This window comes from Heteronotia binoei, chromosome 2 (genome assembly GCF_032191835.1).
Source record: "Heteronotia binoei isolate CCM8104 ecotype False Entrance Well chromosome 2, APGP_CSIRO_Hbin_v1, whole genome shotgun sequence".
Classification (NCBI taxonomy): domain Eukaryota; kingdom Metazoa; phylum Chordata; class Lepidosauria; order Squamata; family Gekkonidae; genus Heteronotia; species Heteronotia binoei.
Window position 1 is genome coordinate 121,818,080 of NC_083224.1, and position 22,718 is coordinate 121,840,797.

The 22,718-nt window shown below is 40.3% G+C and overlaps 2 protein-coding genes across 12 annotated transcripts in view; one reads left to right on the forward strand and one right to left on the reverse strand.

Moving 5' to 3' along the window:
- Positions 1 to 271: 271 nt before the first annotated feature.
- Positions 272 to 17,690, forward strand: USP1 (ubiquitin specific peptidase 1). Of its 4 annotated transcripts, none has more exons than XM_060231918.1 (10): positions 272 to 857; positions 3,429 to 3,516; positions 3,670 to 3,909; positions 4,870 to 4,993; positions 8,365 to 8,460; positions 8,795 to 8,955; positions 9,459 to 10,156; positions 11,447 to 11,617; positions 12,362 to 12,563; positions 16,646 to 17,690. In XM_060231918.1, the coding sequence occupies exons 3-10, from the start codon at positions 3,740 to 3,742 to the stop codon at positions 17,370 to 17,372; spliced, it is 2,349 nt and encodes a 782-aa protein (XP_060087901.1). In that variant the 5' UTR covers positions 272 to 857; positions 3,429 to 3,516; positions 3,670 to 3,739; the 3' UTR covers positions 17,373 to 17,690. The 4 variants fall into 4 exon arrangements, with proteins under 4 accessions (XP_060087901.1, XP_060087900.1, XP_060087903.1 ...); XM_060231919.1 differs by lacking the exon at positions 272 to 857 and adding an exon at positions 1,046 to 1,121; XM_060231917.1 differs by lacking the exon at positions 3,429 to 3,516 and having other exon boundaries at positions 272 to 730.
- A 3,249-nt stretch (positions 17,691 to 20,939) lies between these two features.
- The window catches only part of DOCK7 (dedicator of cytokinesis 7), a 256,466-nt gene continuing 254,687 nt past the window's right edge, over positions 20,940 to 22,718 (reverse strand). For all 8 annotated transcript variants that reach the window (XM_060231922.1, XM_060231930.1, XM_060231929.1 and 5 more), the window contains one exon: positions 20,940 to 21,443. In XM_060231922.1, the coding sequence (XP_060087905.1) occupies positions 21,401 to 21,443 (43 nt within the window). In that variant the 3' untranslated portion in view covers positions 20,940 to 21,400. The remainder of the gene's footprint in view (positions 21,444 to 22,718) is intronic.

A 22,718-nucleotide genomic window follows, 5' to 3' on the forward strand; every position in this document is an offset into this window, starting at 1 on the left:
TTTGCTGAAATCGAACGCTATTATCACGATCGTGTAGCGGCGAACCTTTCAAAGTCACAGTTTTGGAAACATTTCCTAATTACTTTTTTCTTATGCTTAATTCATGAAGCTTAATTTTAGCGGGAAATTTCACTTCTTTGCAACTTCCAGCGTCGTGGTAACCGTTACGTGTCCCGATTTAAATACCGCGTTCTACGGCTCAATTTGGAAAACGATTGGTTAGCAAATTGTGTCTTGATTAGTCAAACTATGGAACTGGGCGTGTCTATTTGCCTCTATCCACCCTCTATCGTGCAGGCTTTATTCATTCTATCAGGCCTCTAGTGCTGCACGCGAGTGCCTTGCTAGGGCCCCTGACAGCTGTCGTAATAACTGCCTGAATTTAAAAAGGCGGATGGAGGCTACAGCTGTTACATTGCTGTAAATAGAAACGGCAGTTATACCATAAAAATATGGAGAAGTGTCTCTTCCATACTTTAGCCTTGACGGAGCGTTTATTTTTTTAAGTGGCGTTTGCATTGGAAGCTCCATGGTTTAGGGCGCGAGAAACAGTCTAAAAAAATGGGGTCCTTGCCCCGTGCGGAACGCGCCAGTTTTTCTAGGGGGGGGAGAGAGAGTGGAGAACTCTGATACAATCGCCATAGCAACTAGAGAGGAAATAGTGCTGGGCTATCCTTTCTCTCTATCTCCCCTCTCCGCTGGAACCTGCCAGAGAAAGAAGATGTAGCAGGTGAGAAGTTGCAGCGCGCCGTTTATGACCCTCCGAATTAGCCGGACTGGACAGTGTTCCTGGAACTCCTTTTTCCGAACAAGAGGCCAGGCTACCCTCATCGCCACCCCGCAAATGGATTTCTGAGGTGACCGCTGCTAGTCACAGGTTAACTTTCCTCTTGCTGCTGTGGAGAGTCTGCAGTATGGAATTTAACTTCCCGCCCTTCTCTCTCAGTTCCTGCATTGGTAGCTTGCAGAGCCTCCACCGGCTCCTTGTCGGCATTGGGCGCATCAAATAGGATCAGCAATAAAATGTGCTGGCAAACTGCCCTGCGGGAGATTTTCTCGGAAAGGAAATTGTCCTGTAGGGCTGAAGCAACGGGAAAATCTTCTACCCCGCGGGCTCTGAGGCAAATGCTGTGTGCTGTTGGATTCCTCAGCTTTTGGTGGTTTGGGGGGTTGGTGGCTGTTTCTCTAGGGCTAGGCGATTAACCTCAACCTGACCATTCAAATCCTGTAGCGGGAATCCCTACTGAAATGTAGAGTGTTTCGAACTGTATGAATTTCACAGGGATAGCCATTAAGGCTCTTAACAAATTTATGACGTAAGCTCTTGTGAGTCGGAGCCCACTTGCTTCTGACATGATGGGTTTTGATTTATAAAACTGGTTCTCCGATTTGTTAGTCACGAAGGTGCTACGGCTCCTTTGAATTATGCAGGTTGTACTAGTTTTATATATCTGTCTTTCTACTTTCCTCCTTCCATTGCTTCGAATAAAGTTCTCCGTAGGATTGGTAGACTTTATAACGTTAGAAACGAAACCTAAATTTGCCTTTGCTGCTGTTGAAGGGGATGGGGCTAAGCCGTTTGATCGTTATTCTCTCCCCCTCCTTAACTATGGCTAACAGCTTGGAGTTTTTTTTTTCAGTCTATCAAGAGGCAGAGAGATAGCTTGTTTGCTGTTGTCAGTATTGACTAACTGCTGCGGGATAGGCACACATATTTAGCTCTCGTTCTAGTTTGGAGGAGGGATCCTTCCTCTTCCAGTACGAAAGGAAAAAGACCTATTTGCATGGCTGGGATTTTCCGTGGGAATACAGAATCCTCCCTCTTCTGTATTTGTAATCCATTGTGCTGCTGTAGCAAACTGCAAAGGCCACCAACTTTTTTGTTAGAATGCCTGTAATGACAAAGCAGTTGCTGAAAAGTAGAATGAGCCATAGAAATTGCTCAAGTGCAGCATTCTTTCCTATCCATGTTGCTGAATTGACGATAGGAGAGTTTATTATAAGTTACAAAATCCTCTTCATGAGCCTTGATTTGTATCTTGAGTCCTTCTGAAGGGTTATTTTTGCATTCCGTTTTCCCCTTGTTGTACCATTATGTTAAGTGTTGTGCTCAGTAATGCAGTGAAGTAGGTGCACATTATAGTACATATTAATTTACAGATGCCTCACAACAAATAATAAAAAATAAAGAGCCCCATGGTGCAGTGTTAAAGCTGCAGTACTGCAGTCCTAAGCTCTGTTCACACCTGAGTTCGATCCCTGGCGGAAGCTGGGTTTTCAGGTAGCTGGCTCCAGGTTGACTCAGCCTTCCATCCTTCCGAGGTCGGTAAAATGAGTACCCAGCTTGCTGGGGGGAAAGTGGAGATCAGTGATCCCCAACCTTTTTGGCACCAGGGACCAGTTTTGCGGAAGACAATTTTTCCACAGACCGAGGGGGGGGCAGTGGTTTCAAGATGATACAATTGTGCACTTTATTTTGGTGTGATGGTTAAGTGTGCTGACTCTTATCTGGGGGAATTGGGTTCCATTCCCCACTCCTCCACTTGCAGCTGCTTGGAATGGCCTTGGGTCAGCCATAGCTCTCACAAGAGTTGTCCTTGAAAGGGCAGCTTCTGGGAAAGCTCTCTCAGCCCCACTCACCTCACGGAGAGCCGGTTTGGTGTAGTGGTTAAGTGTGCGGACTCTTATCTGGGAGAACCGGGTTTGATTCCCCACTCCTCCACTTGCACCTGCTGCAATGGCCTTGGGTCAGCCATAGCTCTGGCAGAGGTTGTCCTTGAAAGGGCAGCTGCTGTGAGAGCCCTCTCCAGCCCCACCCACCTCACAGGGTGACTGTTGTGGGGGAGGAAGGTAAAGGAGATTGTGAGCCGCTCTGAGACTCTTCGGAGTGGAGGGCGGGATATAAATCCAATATCTTCATCTTCTTCTTCTTGTCGTGGGGAAGGAAGATAAAGGAGATTGTGAGCCACTCTGAGATTCAGAGTGGAGGGCAGGATATAGATCCAGTGTCGTCCTCTTATTATTATTATTACTACTACATTATAATATAATATGAAATAATTATACAACTTAAGGCCCAGTTGCTAACAGGCCACAGACCAGGGGTTGGGGACCTCTGGTGTAGATGAGTTGGGAAGGCAATGGCAAACCACCCCGTAAAAAGTCTGCTGTGAGAATGTTGTGAAAGCAACGTCACCCCAGAGTCGGAAATGACTTGTGCTTTCACAGGAGACCTTTTCTTTCACAAAAAATAGTTTTAATTGCCTCACCAAAAGAAACTGCCTTAAAACTGTTCTAGGAAATTAATATCCAAATTATGAACAAGTTTACTCAGATGTACCTGTAAAACATATTTGTAAATGAACATATTCACAGCCAAAAGGTTAGTTATCCTGACTCCTGCACTGTTGTCTTTTTCATATCCTTAGTAGCTGACATCCAGACAATATCCTGACTGAAGTAACTTGAAACTTTCTTAACACCTACAATTCCTTCTAAGACAGAATGTTTTTAAAGGTAAAGATTATTTGAACTACATATGTGCTAGAAACAATGTAAGCACATACTTTTGCTAAAGAGTAACTGTGCTGCAGTTACTCTTGACACAGTCATTGCAGTGCATGCTATCACTTGTAAAACATAGCTGTGGTATTTTATATAATTCAACAGGAACCACTATAGACTACAACTTTCTTTCAAGGCTGAATTCTTTCCACGTTATACTTGTGAAAGGGCAAAAATGCCAGGTGTATTACCATGTGACAGTAATGGACTTTCAAGAGGTACCCCATCCAAAAAAAGCAGACTGTCATTGAAGTTTTTTCAGAAGCGAGAAACAAAAAGAGCACTGGATTTTATGGAATCACATGAAAATGAACAAAAGCCTTCAGAATCTCTCTGTTCTGAAATGTATGTAAGAATTCATTATGCGATTTCTTGTGACAATACCAATTTATCATGATTGTTTCATTTTATATCTATGATAGTTCCCTATAGCAGCCTTTATAAACAGGTAGTATATATGTTGCCTAAATATTATCAATTGTCTTAAATGAACACAATTGCATTAGTCTCATTTGCAGTGCAGTATTTTCTGGTCTGATTTCTAAAATAATTATATACCATTATTAAGTATGGCTATGGTTATTATGGGCATTTTCTGCAGTATATTTGTTTTTAATACAATTGGGATGAGATATATAATGCTTTCATGATTGATATTGGGGCACTGAATACTCAACTTTAGATAATATGTTTATTTTCAAAATAAAAGGAGACCTTTCTTTAAATTTTATTTTTAAAAAATGATACTGAGCTCTTGGTCTTCTACATATGAGCATGGTCAGAAGAGCTGGCTGTTGTACCTCACAAGAGTGTCAGTGAGAGCAAATCCTTTTATGGAGTGTTTAAAAGGTCAGTGATCATTCAGGTGGGTTGTTGGGGCCAAACACTTTAAATTGACTCAATTATGTTCATATAGTACACCATTAATTTAATGCTCCTGTACTGCTTGCTTGGCCTATGTTGACAGTCTCACTAGATGATTTTTCAGAAGTTTATTTGCTGACAACATGCACAAGTAACATTAGCTATCAAAATCTTGATTTTAAAATGTTCTTTGTGTATGAAAATCATTTTAACATCAAACTGGGTAACTGATATTGATGCCTATTTAAGAAACATTTTAAATATTTCTGTAGAATTTTGTCTGTTCAGTACAGTGTGTGATCTCTAATACTTTAAAGTGCTTAAGAAGTAAATGTTAGTATTTTATAAATTACCACCTTTCACTGAAGATACTTTAAAAAACCATGTATACAACTGCACTTTAGAATTAAAGTTCTTCTGAACATTTTCTTTGAATAATAGTGACCAGGTAGTTCCTGCAACACAAGCACTTTCACCTGTCCGCTGTGAGAAGAAAATGAACATTCTACCTTTTGTAGGCTTGAACAATCTTGGCAACACTTGCTATCTCAACAGCATTCTTCAGGTAAATTCATAACAGTGTTAGAAAATATAGTTTGCTAAAACACATTGCATGAAACAATAATGATAAAACTTATTTGTATGGGTTTGGTAGTGCAAATTGCTAAGAGACATTAATATCCTATAGAAAACAATGTTTTCTACCTTTTAAGTGAGCCCCATAATAATTATTATAAGGCAGAAGAATGCTTAAAAAGACTTTTTCAAAAAAACTGTCGTCTCCTTTGTGCTATGATGTAGTTTTGTCTAACAAATGGATGTTTTGCACAAAATTTTGTATTTTTATGTGCATGTTTGTGTACACCTGGCAGTCATGGCAACCTCTGGTGACGGATTCCTACTGTGTGCATGGCTGAATAAAGCCTGCCGCTGAATAAAGCTTGCCTGTCTCCTGGCTCTGGTATTCCAAGGAGGTCTTATCACCCAAGTTCTTGCGAGAGTTGACCCTGCTTAGCTTCTTATCTGATGCGATTGGGTTTGCCTGGGCTATCCAGGTCAGGATGTGCACAAAATGTTAAAGTCAAGAACTTTGAAAAGCCATAGTTTTTATTTGAGATTTATTAATTTAAGAGATTTCTGTGCCACTCCTCATTGTCCTGCTTGATGGGACTTACAATTAAAATACAAAGTTAACACTACAAAACTCCTAATTAAAAGCCTCAGTAAAAAGATGCATCTTGGCCTGGCACCAAAAAAATACAGTAAAGTAGGCACCAGATAAGCCTCAAGAAGGATGCAAGGTGCTGCCACAAAGAATACCCTGTCTTTAGTTGCCACCTACCTCTCCTTTAAAGGAAGGGCACAGAAAGCCAGGTTTGAGAAGCAGATCTTAACAGGTGGCTGCATAATATAGGAAGAGATAGTGGCAGCAAATGTGCAGTATAGCTGCTGGTGCCTCTCAAAATCTTCCCAAGTTTAAAAAAGATTAGACCAGAGGGTCCAGTTCTGTGGGCCCTAGAACAAGATCCCTCAATCCTACATTTTTTCCAGTGCTGGGGGAAAGGGGCATTTAAAGGACTGCAGTCCCTTTAAATGCCTTTTGGCCCTCCATGTCTTGCAAAAGTCTGATCCTGGGCTAGTTCCTCTTTGTAGTTTGGTTTGAAACCAAGCTGCAAAGAGGAGCCAACCCCAGTTGAGGTAGCGCAGAGCTGTCAGCTCCTGCTGTCCTGGCCGATCCTGGACTGGTTTCTCTTTGCAGCTTGGTTGAAACGGAAGTGCAAAAAAAAAAATACCTAGTCCCAGCTGTGGGCTCTTCCTGCAGCTGCAGGCTTGGCTGGGGCTCTGCTGGGCAGCCCAGTTTAGACTGGACTGTCTAACATAGCCTGCACATGAGCCAATCCTACAGGAAGAGTTCTCTCCATAGGCCCTGCTGGGCAGTCAGGTTTAAACCAGACTACCCCATAGAGCCACACCCATCCTCCGTTATCTCCAGTGATGGAGTGGAGCATTTAAGGGTCTTGTGGTCCCTTTAAATCAGGTCCCTCAACCACTGGGCCGTGGATCAGTACCACTCCATGGCCTGCTAGGCAGGCAAAAGAGGGAATGTGGCCTCTTTCTGAAGCTTCCTCCCCTTGGAGTGAGGCCATGCCACCTCTTTCCATCCACCCAGCTCCCAGGCTGGTGGAAGGGGCAGCGCTGCTGTGAATTTAGCCTACCCCTCATTTATAGACCCCCCGCAAATCAGGTGATCAGCAGGGGTCTTTAAATAGGAGGGAACGGTAGATTGACCTTCTGCTGCTTGGCCACCTAGTGGGGAGGTGGCAGAAACAACTGTAGTCTCTCCCCCCATTTAAAGACCCCCATGGGGGCAGGGACGGGCACAAGTGGGAGGGGCACCCTGGGGTGGCAAAAAACTCGGTGGCAAACCCGCCCACACTGGTTCGTGGAAAAATCAACTTCCATGAAACCGGTGCAAAAAGGTTGGGGGTCACTGTTTTAAATGCTTTCTTGAACTGGTGAATTCTCCTGAAACTTCAGCTTCTGGCAGTCCCGAAAAATCCTGAATATTTTTTTGGGGTGGCCATTTTTTGATAGCTGAATCACTGGCCCCCTCAGTGATTGAGAAAATATCGAATAAACACTGATAAGGTATGTATTGGGTATTTTTTTTGGCTGTTTATATCAGGGGTGTCACACATGTGGCCCAGGGGCTGAATCAGGCCCTCGGTAGGCTCCTATCGGGCCCCTAAGCAATTGGCTGTCATCTTTTTCCTTTCTCTCTCTTTCTTCCTTCTGCATAACAGGTTGCTTTGCTAGGCTTGCTCAGTTGCACAGGAGCTACAGAGCAAAGTCTCTATTTCTCCATTGGCTGAGGCTCCTCCCTTGGAGAGGAAGGGGGGAGGGAGAGCTTTCTTTGCCAGGCTCTCTCAGTAGAACTACTGAGCCAGTTTGGTGTGGAGAGCCAGTTTGGTGTAGTGGTTAAGTGTGCGGACTCTTATCTGGGAGAACCGGGTTTGATTCCCCACTCTTCCACTTGCATCTGCTAGCATGGCCTTGGGTCAACCATAGCTCTGGCAGAGGTTGTCCTTGAAAGGGCAGCTGCTGTGAGAGCCCTCTCCAGCCCCACCCACCTCACAGGGTGTCTGTTGTGGGGGAGGGAGGTAAAGGAGATTGTGAGCCGCTCTGAGACTCTTCGGAGTGGAGGGCGGGATATAAATCCAATATCTTCTTCTTCATCTTCTTTCTACTGGCTGAGGCTCCTCCCCCTCAGCCTCCGGGGAAAGAAGGAAAGAGTCAGAGCATCCTTTGCTCAATTCCGTGGATCCCATGGGAGAAATACAGTGAAAGCACCTTTAAGACCAATGAGTGCTAATGTTTTAAGCATGTTTTATTTTAAGTTTTTATTTAAAAAAAATCTTTAATTGTGTTAGTCTGTGTCCTTTATAAAGTTTGTATCTCTGCTACCTAATCTTAAATAGGTACACATACAGCCCAACATGGTTCGGTCCAACAAGGTTTCATTAATGTCAGACCTGGCCCTCATAACAAATGAGTTTGACACCCCTGGCTTATATCGAGTCCACACCCCTAATGCCTAGCCATTACCTGCCAGAATAAATCAGGTTTTCCTCTTTATAGTGAATGACATACAAGAACATCCATGCTCAATTTTTGTAAAAATAACTGTGGGAACTTTGAAGCCTAGAAAATGGCATTTAGATTTGATACTTTTAGAGTATGTTATTGTCCAAAACTACTAAAATAAGGATGTGGGGAAATTAAGCATATAAGACAATGTATACACACTTTCTGATAGCAGCGCTTGGTCCACGTTCTTTGTGTAAATGTACAAAATAAAAAGCTGGCAAAACAATTACAGCTTAAGATCTTCTTCACATTGTCCTGCTTTTAATCATTTTTCTTGTTCTTAATTAGGTGCTCTATTTTTGCCCTGGCTTTAAAACTGGAGTGAAGCTACTATTTAATATAATTTCACAGAAAAAGGAAAGCTTAAAGGAGGAAATAGACAAGGTGAGAATAAATTCTTCATGTTGTAACTAGGTAAGAAAAGTCATATAAATTCAAAATAAATCATTGTAGCTTCTTTTAGTAGGAAGTTTAGAAGAATTTGTCTGTGTTGTAGCAATTATACAATTTTGGTTTTGGATTTATAGGTTCACTTAGAATAAACATAACATTTGTTGTTTGAACTTTTATAACACCATCTTAACAGCTTAATAGATATCTTAACTCAATGCAAAAAGAAAAATATATTGAGACATTTATTATGGCGACATTGAAATAGAACTAGCTAAATAATAAAGTTAACTTTCAAATCAAACAGTATTTCTGTCTGTTATTACAGGGGATCAGTAAAGAAGATTATCTTGCAAGCTATGAATTAGTCTGCAGTTTACACTCCTTGATTGTTTCAGTTGAACAGATTCAAGCCAGTTTTCTCTTAAATCCAGAAAGTTATACAGATGAACTGGCTACACAGCCAAGAAGACTGCTAAACACACTCAGGTATAAATAATGTATAACAACTTTTAATATCTTTAACCACTTATGAACCAGATGTGGTGAAATATTGCAATGAAATAGGAAGATGGTGACAATTTCAGTTTCAATCATTTGTTTCTAATACTATGTTCTGATACTATGAAAAATCAGTCCAGCAATAATGCAGACTGGTCTTTGCTTGGACTCCTCTGGTCTCATGGTATCAAATTTGGAAATGACCAGTTAGGACACAAACTATGTTTTCATTTGTGCTTATTTGTAATAGATTTTTTTAAAAAAATTGCATCTCATGTTTCAAAATGATAATTTTCAAAGGGGAAGATTGTTGTACATCCCCCCCCCCCCCGTTTCATTGCTTTAGAAATACCTTCAATCTAAAGTTTACGTAGGAATGCAAAGTAAGTTTGGTTATTCCTTCATATGTCACATCAACAAAATTTATTATTTTAGGGATATGCATCAAGTTTTTGGATATATTGGGTTATATTATGCATTGTTCTTTATAGGGAACTCAACCCTATGTATGAGGGGTATCTGCAGCATGATGCCCAAGAAGTATTACAGTGTATCTTGGGGCACATTGAAAAAACGTGTCAGCTCTTGAAAGAAGAATTGAAACATGTGTCACTGGAAGAATCTACCGTTCAAATAGAAAATGGCTCTAGTCAAAACATTGATAGTCCTGTAACTCTTGAGGAAGTTGATGGTATGCTAAATTGGCAAACGATTGAGGATCATGAAGATAAAACTAAAGGCAGTGGGAAAAGGAAAAGTGACATGGAAGATGGTAATGAAAAGAAAAAATCCAAAATATCCAAAGAGAAAAATGGAGTAGAAGAAAACCAACGACAGACCCGATCTAAGAGAAAAGCCCAGGAAAAAAACCCAGAAAATCAAGCAGAGGCTACTATCAAGTATCCTATGGAAAATGAAAGCACAAAGTCTACCCAGAAAAAATCCAGACTTAAACTAAATTGGTTAAAGTCTTCAAGCAACCAGCCTAGCATTCTGTCTAAATTTTGTAGTTTGGGAAAGCTATCTACAAACCTGGGTTTCAAAGATCAGATTAAAGAAACTGAGACTTGTGAAGTTACAGAGGTCTCTCTCAAGAATGAAAATGGTAACCAAGCAAAGGAAAAATACTATGACTTGTCTCTTATGGAAAGTATTAGTGAAAAGGAAACTGGACAGCTGTACAAGACAGGTTAGCCATTGATATGTTTCAGGATGGGGGGAGGTTCTCATTTTGCCATCAACTTGTCACAGGGAAAGGTGACTGCACTTAATTGCTTCTATATGCAGTCTCATCAGCTTGTTTACCACAGCTGAGCCATGGAGCTGATAATCTTTTGTGGTTTTTTAACTCTAAAAGGAAAAGAGCAACCTAGCTGTATATAGACCATGAGCAGACTGGGTGCTATCTTGTGCTGTGATATGTGGAGTGCAGCAGTTGTGTGCCCAGATGCTTTCTCCTAGCATTACCTCTTATCCTGAAGGGGAGAGGAGATGGGGATGCATTTTTAGCAGGGCTGGTTGCTGCTTGCTTTTGCTCAGCAGAACAGTGGCAAATTGCAAGGCTGGATTAATTATGGTTTGAGTTGGCAAGTACATCAGGGAATTAACTTAATACTTCTCAGCTGTTTTTTTTTTTTTTAAAGTTTCCTAAGCATTAAGATGTAATTTAAGTAAATGTGAATTTCCCCCCAAAAGGAAAGGCCAGGGCTTTTTTTGAGCAGGAATGCATAGAAACGCAGTTCAGGCTGGCTTGGCATTAGGGGTGTGGCCTAATAGGCAAATGAGCTTCTGCTGGGCTTTTTCTACAAAAAAGCCCTATATTAAACAATGGTGATGTCAGGGGGTGTGGCCTAATATGAAAATGAGCTCCTGCTGGGCTTTTTCTAAAGAAAAGGCCCTGGGAAAGGCAAACTAAAGTTGGAGAGAACTGAACTGTGAGACACCATGGAGAGACAAGTAGAGAGGGGATGAATGGTGGTTCCTTCACTGCCAAGTACTGCGTCTTCCTCAGATGAAAAGCTAACTGTATTCCTTTTAGGCATATTTACTTAGGGAATATGTTTAAAAATAAAACACAGGATCATTGTAGGGAGTTGAACAAGTTTAAATTCACTTGTCAGCTTAAATATATCTTAATAATTTTGTATTGTTTTTATGGGTGGAATCTGAGGATTTATATGCTGAGCTGCAGCTGAAACAAAGTTTTCCTAGTATGCTGTGGAGCTTTTGAATCTTTCCCTTTCCACTGCAGCCCCTCCTGCTCAAATAAGAGGGATCTTTAGAAGTAGTCCTGGAGCTTGGTCATTCGGAAAGCCCTGGTGTGTGCTAGTGCTTCGGCATGCATACTGAGCTCTTCAGATCCCTATCATGGTCAGCAAAATATAAAGAACTTGAATAGCCTTCTGAGAATATTGTACAGTCAGTATCTCTCTCAATTAACTGGTTTAGTTGATTTAACTAATGCAGTATTTTTTTTTAGTCACAGAGCTACAAAACTTTAATTTAGTAGAGAAGCTTTTCCAGGGTCAACTGGTATTGCGAACACGATGCTTAGAATGCGAATGTTTCACTGAGAGGAGGGAAAACTTCCAAGATATCAGTGTGCCTGTGCAAAAAGATGAACTCTCAAAAATGGAAGAGAATTCTGAAAGTAAGTTGAATCCCAGTAAAGGATTTTAGAGATTTCATATGCTTTTTGTCCCTCTTATTGAAGGACATCAAGCTAGGAATATATATATGTTGTTCATTCATTGTAAAATCATTGTAAACGAATTTAAACATTACCATCTAAAACCCATTTTGTGAACTTGCAAAATAGCATGTTTATAGTTGTCGTTGGACTTTAACAGGTGTACTGTATTCCAGTAGGGTAGTTCATTTTGTGTTTACCCCCATATTGTTTCCTAGTTTTGTCTTGCTTCAGGTTTAATTTATATCCATGTATGGAAGTACCAATTGTAGTTAGACCTTCACAACTCATTCCAATAGAAAAAAATATAGCATCCTTGGCAACCAAAAGCAAGTTTCCCATGCTATAACTCCTAGCAAATGCACTCCTGGCTGTGAGAATGGCGCTCCAGTTTTTGAGGACAATCCTATTCCTTTCCTACCTTTTTAAAGAAACCTTTTATATGATTTAAGGGTGTTCCTTCCCATCCTGAAACAACAGTTGAAGGCTGTTTCTTTGGTATAAAGAATCTCCTTGCACTGTCTTCAGTAGTGCCGAGTTTAGATTTTTGGTATTAATGCATCTAATATATCACTCTTCATTCTATTGGTACTTTCTGAGGCAAACATTACAACTTGCTTGTGTCATAAGTAAAGTTCTGATGAGATGTATTTAAAATGTTAATACCGAACAAGCAAAATATGAATATTTGGATTTCCTTTGAAGTTTCTCCAGAGCCTAAAACAGAAGTGAAGACTCTGCAATGGGCAATTTCACAGTTTGCTTCAGTGGAGAGAATTGTGGGAGAAGATAAATATTTCTGTGAAAACTGTCGTCATTACACAGAAGCTGAGCGTAGTCTTTTATTTGATAAAATGCCTGAAGTTATAACAATTCACTTGAAGTGTTTTGCTGCTACTGGCTTAGAGTGAGTATTGTGAATAAACCATACAAAAATCCCCATTCCTGGAAGTAAAACTTTTCCTGAATGTAAACTAATGATTAATAAAATGGACCTGAACTTTTAGAAAGGCAGGAACACAAGCCATTTCTACCATTATAAAACATGCACTGGAATTAATATTTCTTTTGTTTCACTGGGGCCTACAAATTGTTGTGCATTAAAACTGCTCAACTCATGATTTGTTTTTGAGCCATAGAGAAATATATAATGAGCATGTATGGTTTGGGAAAAAATGTCAACATTTATAGTGTATTTGTTACTTTTCTAGCTCACTACAAAATTACCTGCATGCTCCCACAGGTTGTGTTCATGCTTTACTGATCCAAATTACAGCCATTTTAAAAAAAACCCCTTATTTTAATCTTCCAATTAGTTCCATCAGAAATCAGTATTTTCCTAGTATTGATGTTTTGTAGGAAAAAGTGACAACTAAATCTCATTTTGTGATGAGTAGGTTTCCCAATAGGTAAACAACACTTAAGTAGACAACAATCATGTCAGTTAGAAACACTGCTCCGAGAGTTCACATATTGTTTCTTCTCATCTGCCTATGTTTTTAAAAAATAATCTTAACTGGTGCTCAAGAAAACTGATAAGATGTAGCAAATTTAATTTGCTCACTTTTCAAGCAAAATATTACAAGCCTGATCAGGGCTTACTGGTAAGCAAATCTCTTGCGTTCAGTGCCAGTTATTTTCCTTCGTGTGCCATCTTCACCTTTCCTTGTCCCTAAATATAGTTTGCTAATTGATTTGTAATGCCTAAATCCCTAATTTCCTTTATTGTTGGGACTTGCTTTTATTTCCAATGCTTAACTTTAATATTGTAGCAATGAACCAGTGATGTAAAAGTCAATACTCTCTCCCTCTCACTTTGCTTATACCACTTTTCAAACTAATCAGATATACTCTGGTGTCAAAAGGCAACTCAATCTCTTCGTCTCCATCCTTGTGAAATATATGGTACATAGGGATGGGCACGAACCGGGAAAATGGAGGTTCATTTCAATTTGTGGGGTTGCACAAACCACAGACCTTCCCATTTATTGAACTGGTTCGTTTTCTGAAGTTGGTGGAACGCCCCCCCTCCCCGCCCCGTGAGCTAAAAATATCAAACTTGCAGTGAGTTTCCAGCCAATTCTTCTCTTTCTGCCCTTCAAGTTTTGTGAGGACTGGATGGGGAGTGGGGGGCGGGGCTGAGTTGCAGCTCCCCAAAGCAGGTGCCCCCTGGAAAGTGCTCTCTGGGGAAATCATAGCTGCAAGTTCAGAAGTGTGTAAAACAGACCCCCTGCAAGTTAAAAAGCATTAAATGTGCAGAGGTGTCCAGAAATAAGTATGGGGGATGTTCTAGCAAGGCAACCAGGAACTAAGCTCCTCTGCCCAGTTTGAGTAGAGAGACAGGTGGCTCAGCACCCTGAATCCCCTCCACCTCACACAATCCCTGCCAGAGCTAGTTGTCATAAAGCCCAATTGGGGAGGGTGGTCATTCGCCAAAGAACCAATGAAGCTAAGCCCCTCTTCTCAGTGTGAGCTGAAGGACAGGTGCCTCAGAGCCCCGAATGAACATCAAATACCCCCAATCCCACTGTTCACAGGAATACTGACTTCCAGTTTCCTTCCCTCTGTCTCTGCATCAGACATGTGGCGCACCTGCTAACAAAATAATGGCTGGTGAGGAATATATCATTCTGCTACCATAGAGCAGAATGGGAGCTCTCATTGGTGGCCTATGTTGGCTGTTGAGCTTTGGAGGGCCACTATTGTGGTGTTTCCAGGGCTGCAGAAGTCCATTTCCACCCATTGCTCTGATGATCTGGACATGCCCACCACAAGATGCTTGAATCTCCGAAAACCATGTGATCATTGGGGGGGGGGGGGGGGTCACTGAGGCAAGATGACATGGACCTCAGCTTGCAAGCCATGACCCAAGCGATTTTAGTTGCAAATTTAGGGTTGTTGGTATATTCATGCCCAAGTCTAGTGGTATGTTCACACGTATGCCGATAACATCAGTGTCATACAATTTAAGGATCTTATCTGAACCAAATGCCATGACATACTAATTACTCCCAATATATTCATTGGTAGGTCCCTGCTTAACATTTCTGTTCATTGTTTATATGACTGCCATACTTTCTAGCTGTATTAATTTTTGTGTCTTTGACCTTTTTCATAATTTGTCAATTTTCTTACTGTGTGCTCTAAAATGTTAAATATCTGATTTTAAAAATCCAAAATGTTGTCATGTATCCCATTGTTTTTTGAATGTTACTGAAAATCCAAATAAGATTATTTTTTAAATTAAATATACATGCTATTCAGTTATGGAAAAACTTCTGAATCTATTTGGGAGTACTTAACCGGTTACCTGTAAGCTTTGTAGCATATTAAATATTTTGGGGGCGGAATCACTCAACAGTAATCTCTAGACTGGATTACTGTAACTCACTTTATGATGGTCTGCCCTTGAGACTGATCTGGAAACTCCAACTGATCCAAAATGCAGCAGCATGAGTCCTGACAGGAATGCCATGGACTGCACATATTGAAACTGTGCTGCACTGGCTCCTAGTGTCAGCTTCAAGGTTTTGGTACTGTTTTAAGGCCATGTTTAGTCTGGGACCCATGTATCTGCAGGACTGCCTTCTCTGGTATGTCCCCCAAAGAACTTTGTACTCTGCTGAGAACAACCCACTGGTGATCCCTAGCCCCAAAGACGTCTGGATGTCCTTGACCAGAGCCAGGACTTTTTCAGCCCTGGCTCCTACCTGGCAGAACTCTCTGTCAAACAACATCTGCATCCTGCAGGACTCTATGCAGTTCTGCAAGTTGTGAAAGGCAGAGATGTTCCACCAGGCTTTTGGTTGAGCACAGCTATGGGTACCATCTTACCTGGCGCTCCCTCCCCCCCCACTCTTCTTTCTCTGCTTATTGTGAGGCAGTAATACATAGTGTATGACCACTCTTGCACCATTCTGATGTTAGTTTTAGGTATTTTAATTGGATTTAAAATTGTTCATTTTATGTTGTTAACCACCCTTTTGCGAATTCAGAGAAGGGTAGTATAGAAATCTAAATTATAAATATTATATGCAGTTTACCTTAAGTTCACACACTTGAAGCTGCCTTATACTGAATCACATAATTGATCTATCAAGTAGGCACTGTCTACTCAGACTGACAATAGCTCTCCTGAGTCTTTGGTGAAGGTCTTTTGTATCACCTTCTACCTGATAGAGTTTGAACCTGGCATTTTCTGCATGCTAAACAGGTGCTCCACCACCGAGCTATGAGCTATGGCCCTCCCCTTTGTGCAAAAAAACTAGTTTTTGCATTTTAAAAATGAATTAGGGATGAGCAATAAGTGCACCTTGCAGTGGGCTTGAAATGGGGACTCAAAACAAGAGGGCAATTTTTGACAACAGTAGGAACATACCCCACCCCATCACTAAGGTCCTGCTTTTAGATTCAGCTAATGTGCCAAGCTTCAGGCCACTGTGAGCTCCATTTCACATACCTACCCCATCCTCATCTGCTTGATCCAATCCATTCGTCTTATGTCTTTCTTCCCAAAGTGTACAGTCCTGTTTCCAAGGTCCTGTGATATTTGAAGCCAAATTGAGTTATGTCCCTTGTAGAAACTGCACTGGTTGTCTAGCTTTTTAGCGAACTTTTCATTTTTTGAGCTTAGAATATTTGTGAATATTCCTCACTGAACTACTGTGATTAAGTTATAGGGAGTAATGTGTTGTACACTATACTGGTGCATTTGTTCTCTGAGCAGACAATGTCTGCAGGTCATATTCATTTAGTCTTTCTTTAGAAATTTACAACTTGATTTTCTTCCAGATATTGTTTACTAGACAAATGGCCCATGGAAATATAGTAAAAACAAAGTTGTTACTGTTTAATCTCAACACTGGTTGCATTATCCAACAGCAGTCTCCTCCTGAGCCGAATCCATCAGTTTTAATCTGCCCTAGTTATTACTTAAAACATTATTTGCTTTACACTAAAGATTTTAACTATACCACTTTTCTCCAAAAGGTTTGATTCTTATGGTGGACTTTCCAAGATAAATACTCCTTTACTGACACCTCTCAAGCTGTCCTTGGATGACTGGTGCATAAAGCCAGCCAATGAAATCTATGGACTATTTGCTGTAGTCATGCACAGTGGCATTACAATCAGCAGTGGACACTATACAGCCTCTGTTAAAATTACAAATATTGACAGTTTAGAATTAAACAAGGAGAATTTCATCATTGATTCACCATGTGAAATGATTCGCTCGGAGCCACTGAATGAGCAAGAAGCCAGAACAGTAACTGAGGACTATGATGATGGTGAGGTCTCCTTTAGAGTCAGTGGTAATACACGGCCTAATAAAGGAATAAACAAAAAGAATATAGAAGCTGTGGGACTTCTTGGAGGACAAAAAAGCAAGTCCACCTGTGACTTGCTTAGCAGCAAAACAACCCATTCTAGTAAGATGGCTAACATGGTCACTGAAGCCAGGTATGCTGAGTGGAATCATGCTAATGGAACTGTGGCGGTTGAACAGCATGATCAAACTGGTATGGTTTCAAATGGACTAGAAAGCAAAGCAACACATATAATGCAAAGTCTGAAAGAATATGAGGGGAAATGGCTGCTCTTTGATGATTCTGAAGTGAAGGTTACTGAAGAAAAGGACTTTCTAAACTCATTATCTCCTGTTTCATCTTCTACATCCACTCCTTATTTGCTCTTCTATAAGAAAATTGCAGACTGAGGATATTTTGGCAGTGTAAATACTAGTTTTATATCAGCTGCAGGCAGAAGAATCCTTAGCAGGAAAAACTACAGATATACATTAACCTTTGCACATGGTATACGATTATTTTAAAATGTGGATAATTCACTTTGTAGTTTGTATATGGAAGACTGCAGATTATCCTTTAGCAATACAAACCTGTATAAAGGCTATTGAGAAAACAGCAAAATTGAGAAGCAAATGTAATTCCATCATACTATTTGTATATTAGCTTTTCAAAACTTTGTATTAACTCTCTAGAATAAATTTGTAGCTGCTATTAAAAAGTCAACCTGATTTTTGTAAAAAATCCTACTATTCAAGTCTAATGCGAATTGAATACTGTCTACTCAAGCTGCTGAAAAGCAGTGTCCCATTTTCTCATAAATCTATTTGTTATTCAACAAATGAAAATGTTGCCTGGGAGTCTGATTTGGAGCTGAAAATTGATAAGGATTAAGGGTGATCCATCTACCAAGACTTCAAAATGAAAGGAGGGAAACCAAGTTCCTTATTCTGTGGCACTGCTAGTCAGTCCTTGACTCAAGTTAGAGCCATGTCCTTGCTCCACTCAACTGTAAGGCTATTCTGTATTAAATATTACAGAAAAGGTGAAGTAGCTTGGAAACAGATGCTATTCTCTTACTTATCCAGGAATTACTGTTTTATTCATCTACTGGAATAAATCTAATTACTGGTGTGGCACAACTTGCATCTCTTGTACAGTATTAGGTCTTTTTTTCCTACCATGATAACTTCTTAGTACTTGGAAATCATTACTTGAATACCTACACTCTGCTTTTGGATAATTAAGCAGTCAGTGTTTCATATTAGATTGATAGCTACAACACTTTATTGTGTCCACGTTGTCCTAAATACCCCCTAATCGTAAGCATTATGAGTAGGGGGTGTGCAGATAAAATAATTGTTTTAATTCTGTATTGGGAAGTTGGGAAACACTGTGACTGTTTTAGGTAAGTATTAGGTGTACTGTCATTCTGGAAAGTTGTTTTGAGAAATACTGGAAATACTTCTGATATTTAATAAAAACGACCATGCTCTTCCTGCTTCCCCATTTGAAATTAAAAGGGAAGGGCTAGAGTAAAGAAAACTAGCCAGTACCCTGGCCTGTTAAAGAGTGAAGGCACCAAATCCCAGCTGATGGTCCTTAGACTTGGTTTCTACAAGCCACTAAAAGGTCTAAATTGGCCTCAGACTTATCTAGCCTGCAGTGGATCTGATGGGCAATGATGTTGCCTGTAAGGCTTGGGGCTATATGCCACTAGCTGTGAGTCTCCTGTTGGGGGCAGGTTCTGCTGCCTCTGGTGTGAGAATGGTAGCTGGTCAGCAGGCAGTCTCTTGGATGCCAGCAGCAGCAAGTAGGCAGGTGGCTAGGCTAGCTGGTGGGTTTATTATTCTGCTGCCTCAGATGCCAATCTCGGAGCCCATCCCAACAGGAGGAAAATGATGGCTGGGCTAGCTAGTGAGATAGCTAGTCTCAAAGTCTAGGAGCTTGCTAACTAGAGCAGCCAGTGGTGCCAGAAGTCTACTGTAAGCCATGGCCAACTGGGACCTTTTGTTATGGCTAGTAGCCTCTAGAGGTCTGCTATTTCCCACAGCCAATAATGGCTGGTACAGCTGGCCTCCAGAAGCCAGGTATGTTTGACTCCAGCTGATAGCACCTTGATCCCTTAAATTTTAAAGTGCCATTATTTCCTATGAGAATAGATTTTGTTTCCTGTAGAAAATAATGGCCTTTGAAGGGCAGAGACTCCAACTATCAGCTGTAAGGTACTCTTTCCTAGCTCCTCCTGTCCTAACTCTACTTCCAATTCAAATGTTATTGGGAATGATAACATCTAGTGGTGTGCGTTCAGCTTACACAAACAAACCTTCCCCTACCAAAAAGAAATTAAGAATTTCCACTACTGATATAGCTGAGCCCAAATAAAAGCCAGTATTATTCAACTTTTATTTGGGCACAGCTTGGAGAAGGCTCACACTGAGGTCAGTGTGCAACAAGGAGAGAGCTCCCCACTGCACGCAGATCCTGGGGCCAGCTTTTACCTGGCAATTTAAATTGCTGGGTAGGAGAAGGTTCCCTAGCCATGACTGCATGCAGTGGTGAGAGACTTCCCTGCTGCAAGCAGATCCCAGGGCCAACTTCTGCCCAGCAGTTTAAACAGTTGGGCAGGAGAAGCCTCCCAGCCAGGTCTGTATTTTGAAAAAAAGTGGCAATGCTGAACTGTTTTCTGATTCCCAATTTCATACTAATATTGGGATTCAGGAATATCGGGAAATACCGATATTCTTGGGGTTCTCTGTACATAACCCCCAAAATTCCATAAAAAAAAAACCTCATGTCAAAGATACAGCAGCAGTGTCATATATTAGCAACCCAGCACCCTAAATGTTGGACATCTTACTGTATTGGCAATATTCAATAATCAGCATCAGCTGATTAGTGGTATTTCTGTTGAAATGCTATGAAGCCTGATTATATTAGTATATTAATGAAAACTACTCTAGGGGGGAGGGAAATTGTAAATATTTGGTATAACACTGAACCAGCAATTTGTAAAAGAAGCTAACAGTGAATGCTGAAATATTTGGTCAGGGATGTCCAACATGCAGACTGGGGGCCGAATCAGACCTTCGGAGGGCGCCTATCAGGCCCCCGAGCAATTGGCTGTCATCTGCTTCTTTCTCCCTCTCTTGCTTCCTCCTGAACAACATTGCTTTGCAAGGCTTGCTCAATTGCACAGGAGCTACAGAACAAAGTCTCTATTTCTCCATTGGCTGAGGCTCCTCCCCCTTGGCCCCCAGGGAAGGAAGGAAAGAGCCAGAGCTTCCTTTGCTCAATTCCCTGGATCCCGTGGGAGAAATACAATGAAAGCACCTTTAAGACCAATGAGTGCTAATGTTTTAAGCATGTTTTATCTTAAGTTTTTATTTTTAAAAAATCTTTAATTGTGTTAGTCTGTGTCCTTTATAAAGTTTTTATCTCTGCTCCCTTTTCTTAAATAGGTACACATATGGCTCGGCCCAACATGGTTCGGTCCAAGGTTTAATTTATGTCAGACCCAGTCCTCATAACAAATGAGTTCAAACACCCTTGTATTAGGCATTTATACTTCAAGTTAATGCTTAGATTATTTTAATGCAATCCACTGTTTCTCTGAAGTGTCCATTTGCAAAAGCCAGCAAACTCCTGTATTTGTGTTTGCAGTGGAGAACTCCTTTTCAGTTCTGTCTATGGAGCAGTCAAAAAGATCTGGCTTTAGTTGTAGTTGCACAAAAATAGCATTTAAACTGTACTGCTTAAAATGAGCCCTTCTGGATCAAGATGCCTGTAGTCAGGTGGGATCATACCTAGCAATCTGATGCACAGAGACAAAGTACCCATATATAGTAGAACTAACACAAAATAAGTTGAAATGGGCAAATTCCATGTACCAAGTGAAAAGATACTACCTACACACTTACCTTCCTCTGGAATCTGCTCTGTGAAGAATGATTAGTGTGAAAATCTGATGCACCATGGAATAGTGTAAACAGTCAAATATTTAATGGTACCATTAAAATAAACACTACATTAAAAATGGTTCAAAATGCATTTTTAAAGGCTCCTAATATAAATTAAATACATGTACTAAAAACAAATTTGACATTAGAGAATGCTATAAATAAAAATGGTTGATGCATTAGAGTACCTTTCAATATTAAAGTATTTTAAACTGTTGTGTTCAGACACTTTCAGCAATATCTGGAATATGGTTGCCATGGGTGTTTTTTTTTTTTTTAAACTGATAGGTCTACATTAGATAATTCATAATTAAAATTTGGCCACAACGCTTCTTTAAGTCAGTAAAATATATGCAAAGGTGTCCATAATGAAGTCCTGAAGTTTTATTTCCAAGTAGAACTTCATAAAAAGGGTCCTGGGTTTGGTAACACTGAACACACTGTTTTTCAGTACCTTAAAAACATAAATGCTTTTAAGCTGCTTAGATGTCCATTTTGCGAAGGCTCATTCTGCTGAAGGAATCTCTGGGGAGGAAAAGAACAATGAGATAAGCCACTAACTTGCAAATCTTGAAGAATGAGAGTTATGTTTCCCAAGAACTTTCTGCTATACAAAAAAACAGTTTGGACAGAACAAACCATAGGGTTGAATCCTGTATTTGGTACAAGGACACATCCTCTCCAAAAACCTTTGCTATGGTGGAAGCGATGTGTTTCAGCAGAGGCTCCCCTACCCATAGAACAGATTCATATAATCCAAGCAATGGTTTCTTGTATATGAACAAAGCTTAGGGGGATCCTTGGACTTGCATATTCTCCCTTTATGTGCAATAATCTAATTAAATTTTTGTTTTTATATTAAGTCATATTCTGTCATCACATCTTACCCTTGTCCTTACAAACCAAAATTCCAAACTAGATGAATCCTGGTTCTGTAGGGAATACAGGAAACTATAAGTTTGATTTAGACTAATGACCAAAAATGGAAGTCTTTCATTGGACAGCTATGCCCAGTGGGAGGATGAAGGGAGTGTACCAGCGCAAGGATCCTCTCTGTTCATTCAAATGACAAACCATGGCTTACATTTAACACATGCCAAAGGATATTGTTTGGTCTATGAAATTAACAAGTCCTAAACTATGCAGTCACCATGATAAGGGTCCACTGAGTGGGTCTTGTTTATGGTCAGTGGTTGTAAGAAATCAAGCAACTGTACCTCAGGTGAAAGGTCACTGCAGTATGACAAAGAATTTAAAGGGGGGGGGAGGACTCAACCCAAATCTAAACAGTGTAACAAAGGGTCAAGCTACCTATAACACAATTAATAAAAATGTGTAACATTTAATATAAACTTTATGTAAAAAAGAATATTAAAGCATATTGTCTGAATATCAGACTGCACTGCATAACCTTTGCAAATTATATACAATTTCACATACACATTTAATGGATTTCCAATCACTACAAAAACCATATGTGTTTCAGCCCCTAAGGGCTTTCCTCAGTGGTCAATATATAAAATGTACAGACACACATCCAGGAATAAAAATTATAGTAAGCCAGGTGTTGCTTCTTATATGATGAGTGGTTATTTAAAATTATATAAAGTACGCTATAGCTGAATAGTCCTGAAACCTTCACACAAACATCAGAATATTCACCTTTATGGTTCTCTGGTGCAGAGTATCTAATATTACTGGATGTGAAGTAACACCATCAAGAGTTGCTTATTAGGGGCAAAAATGCATTTTTTTTGTGGTGATTGGAAGTGCATCAAATGCATATGTGAAATTGTATAT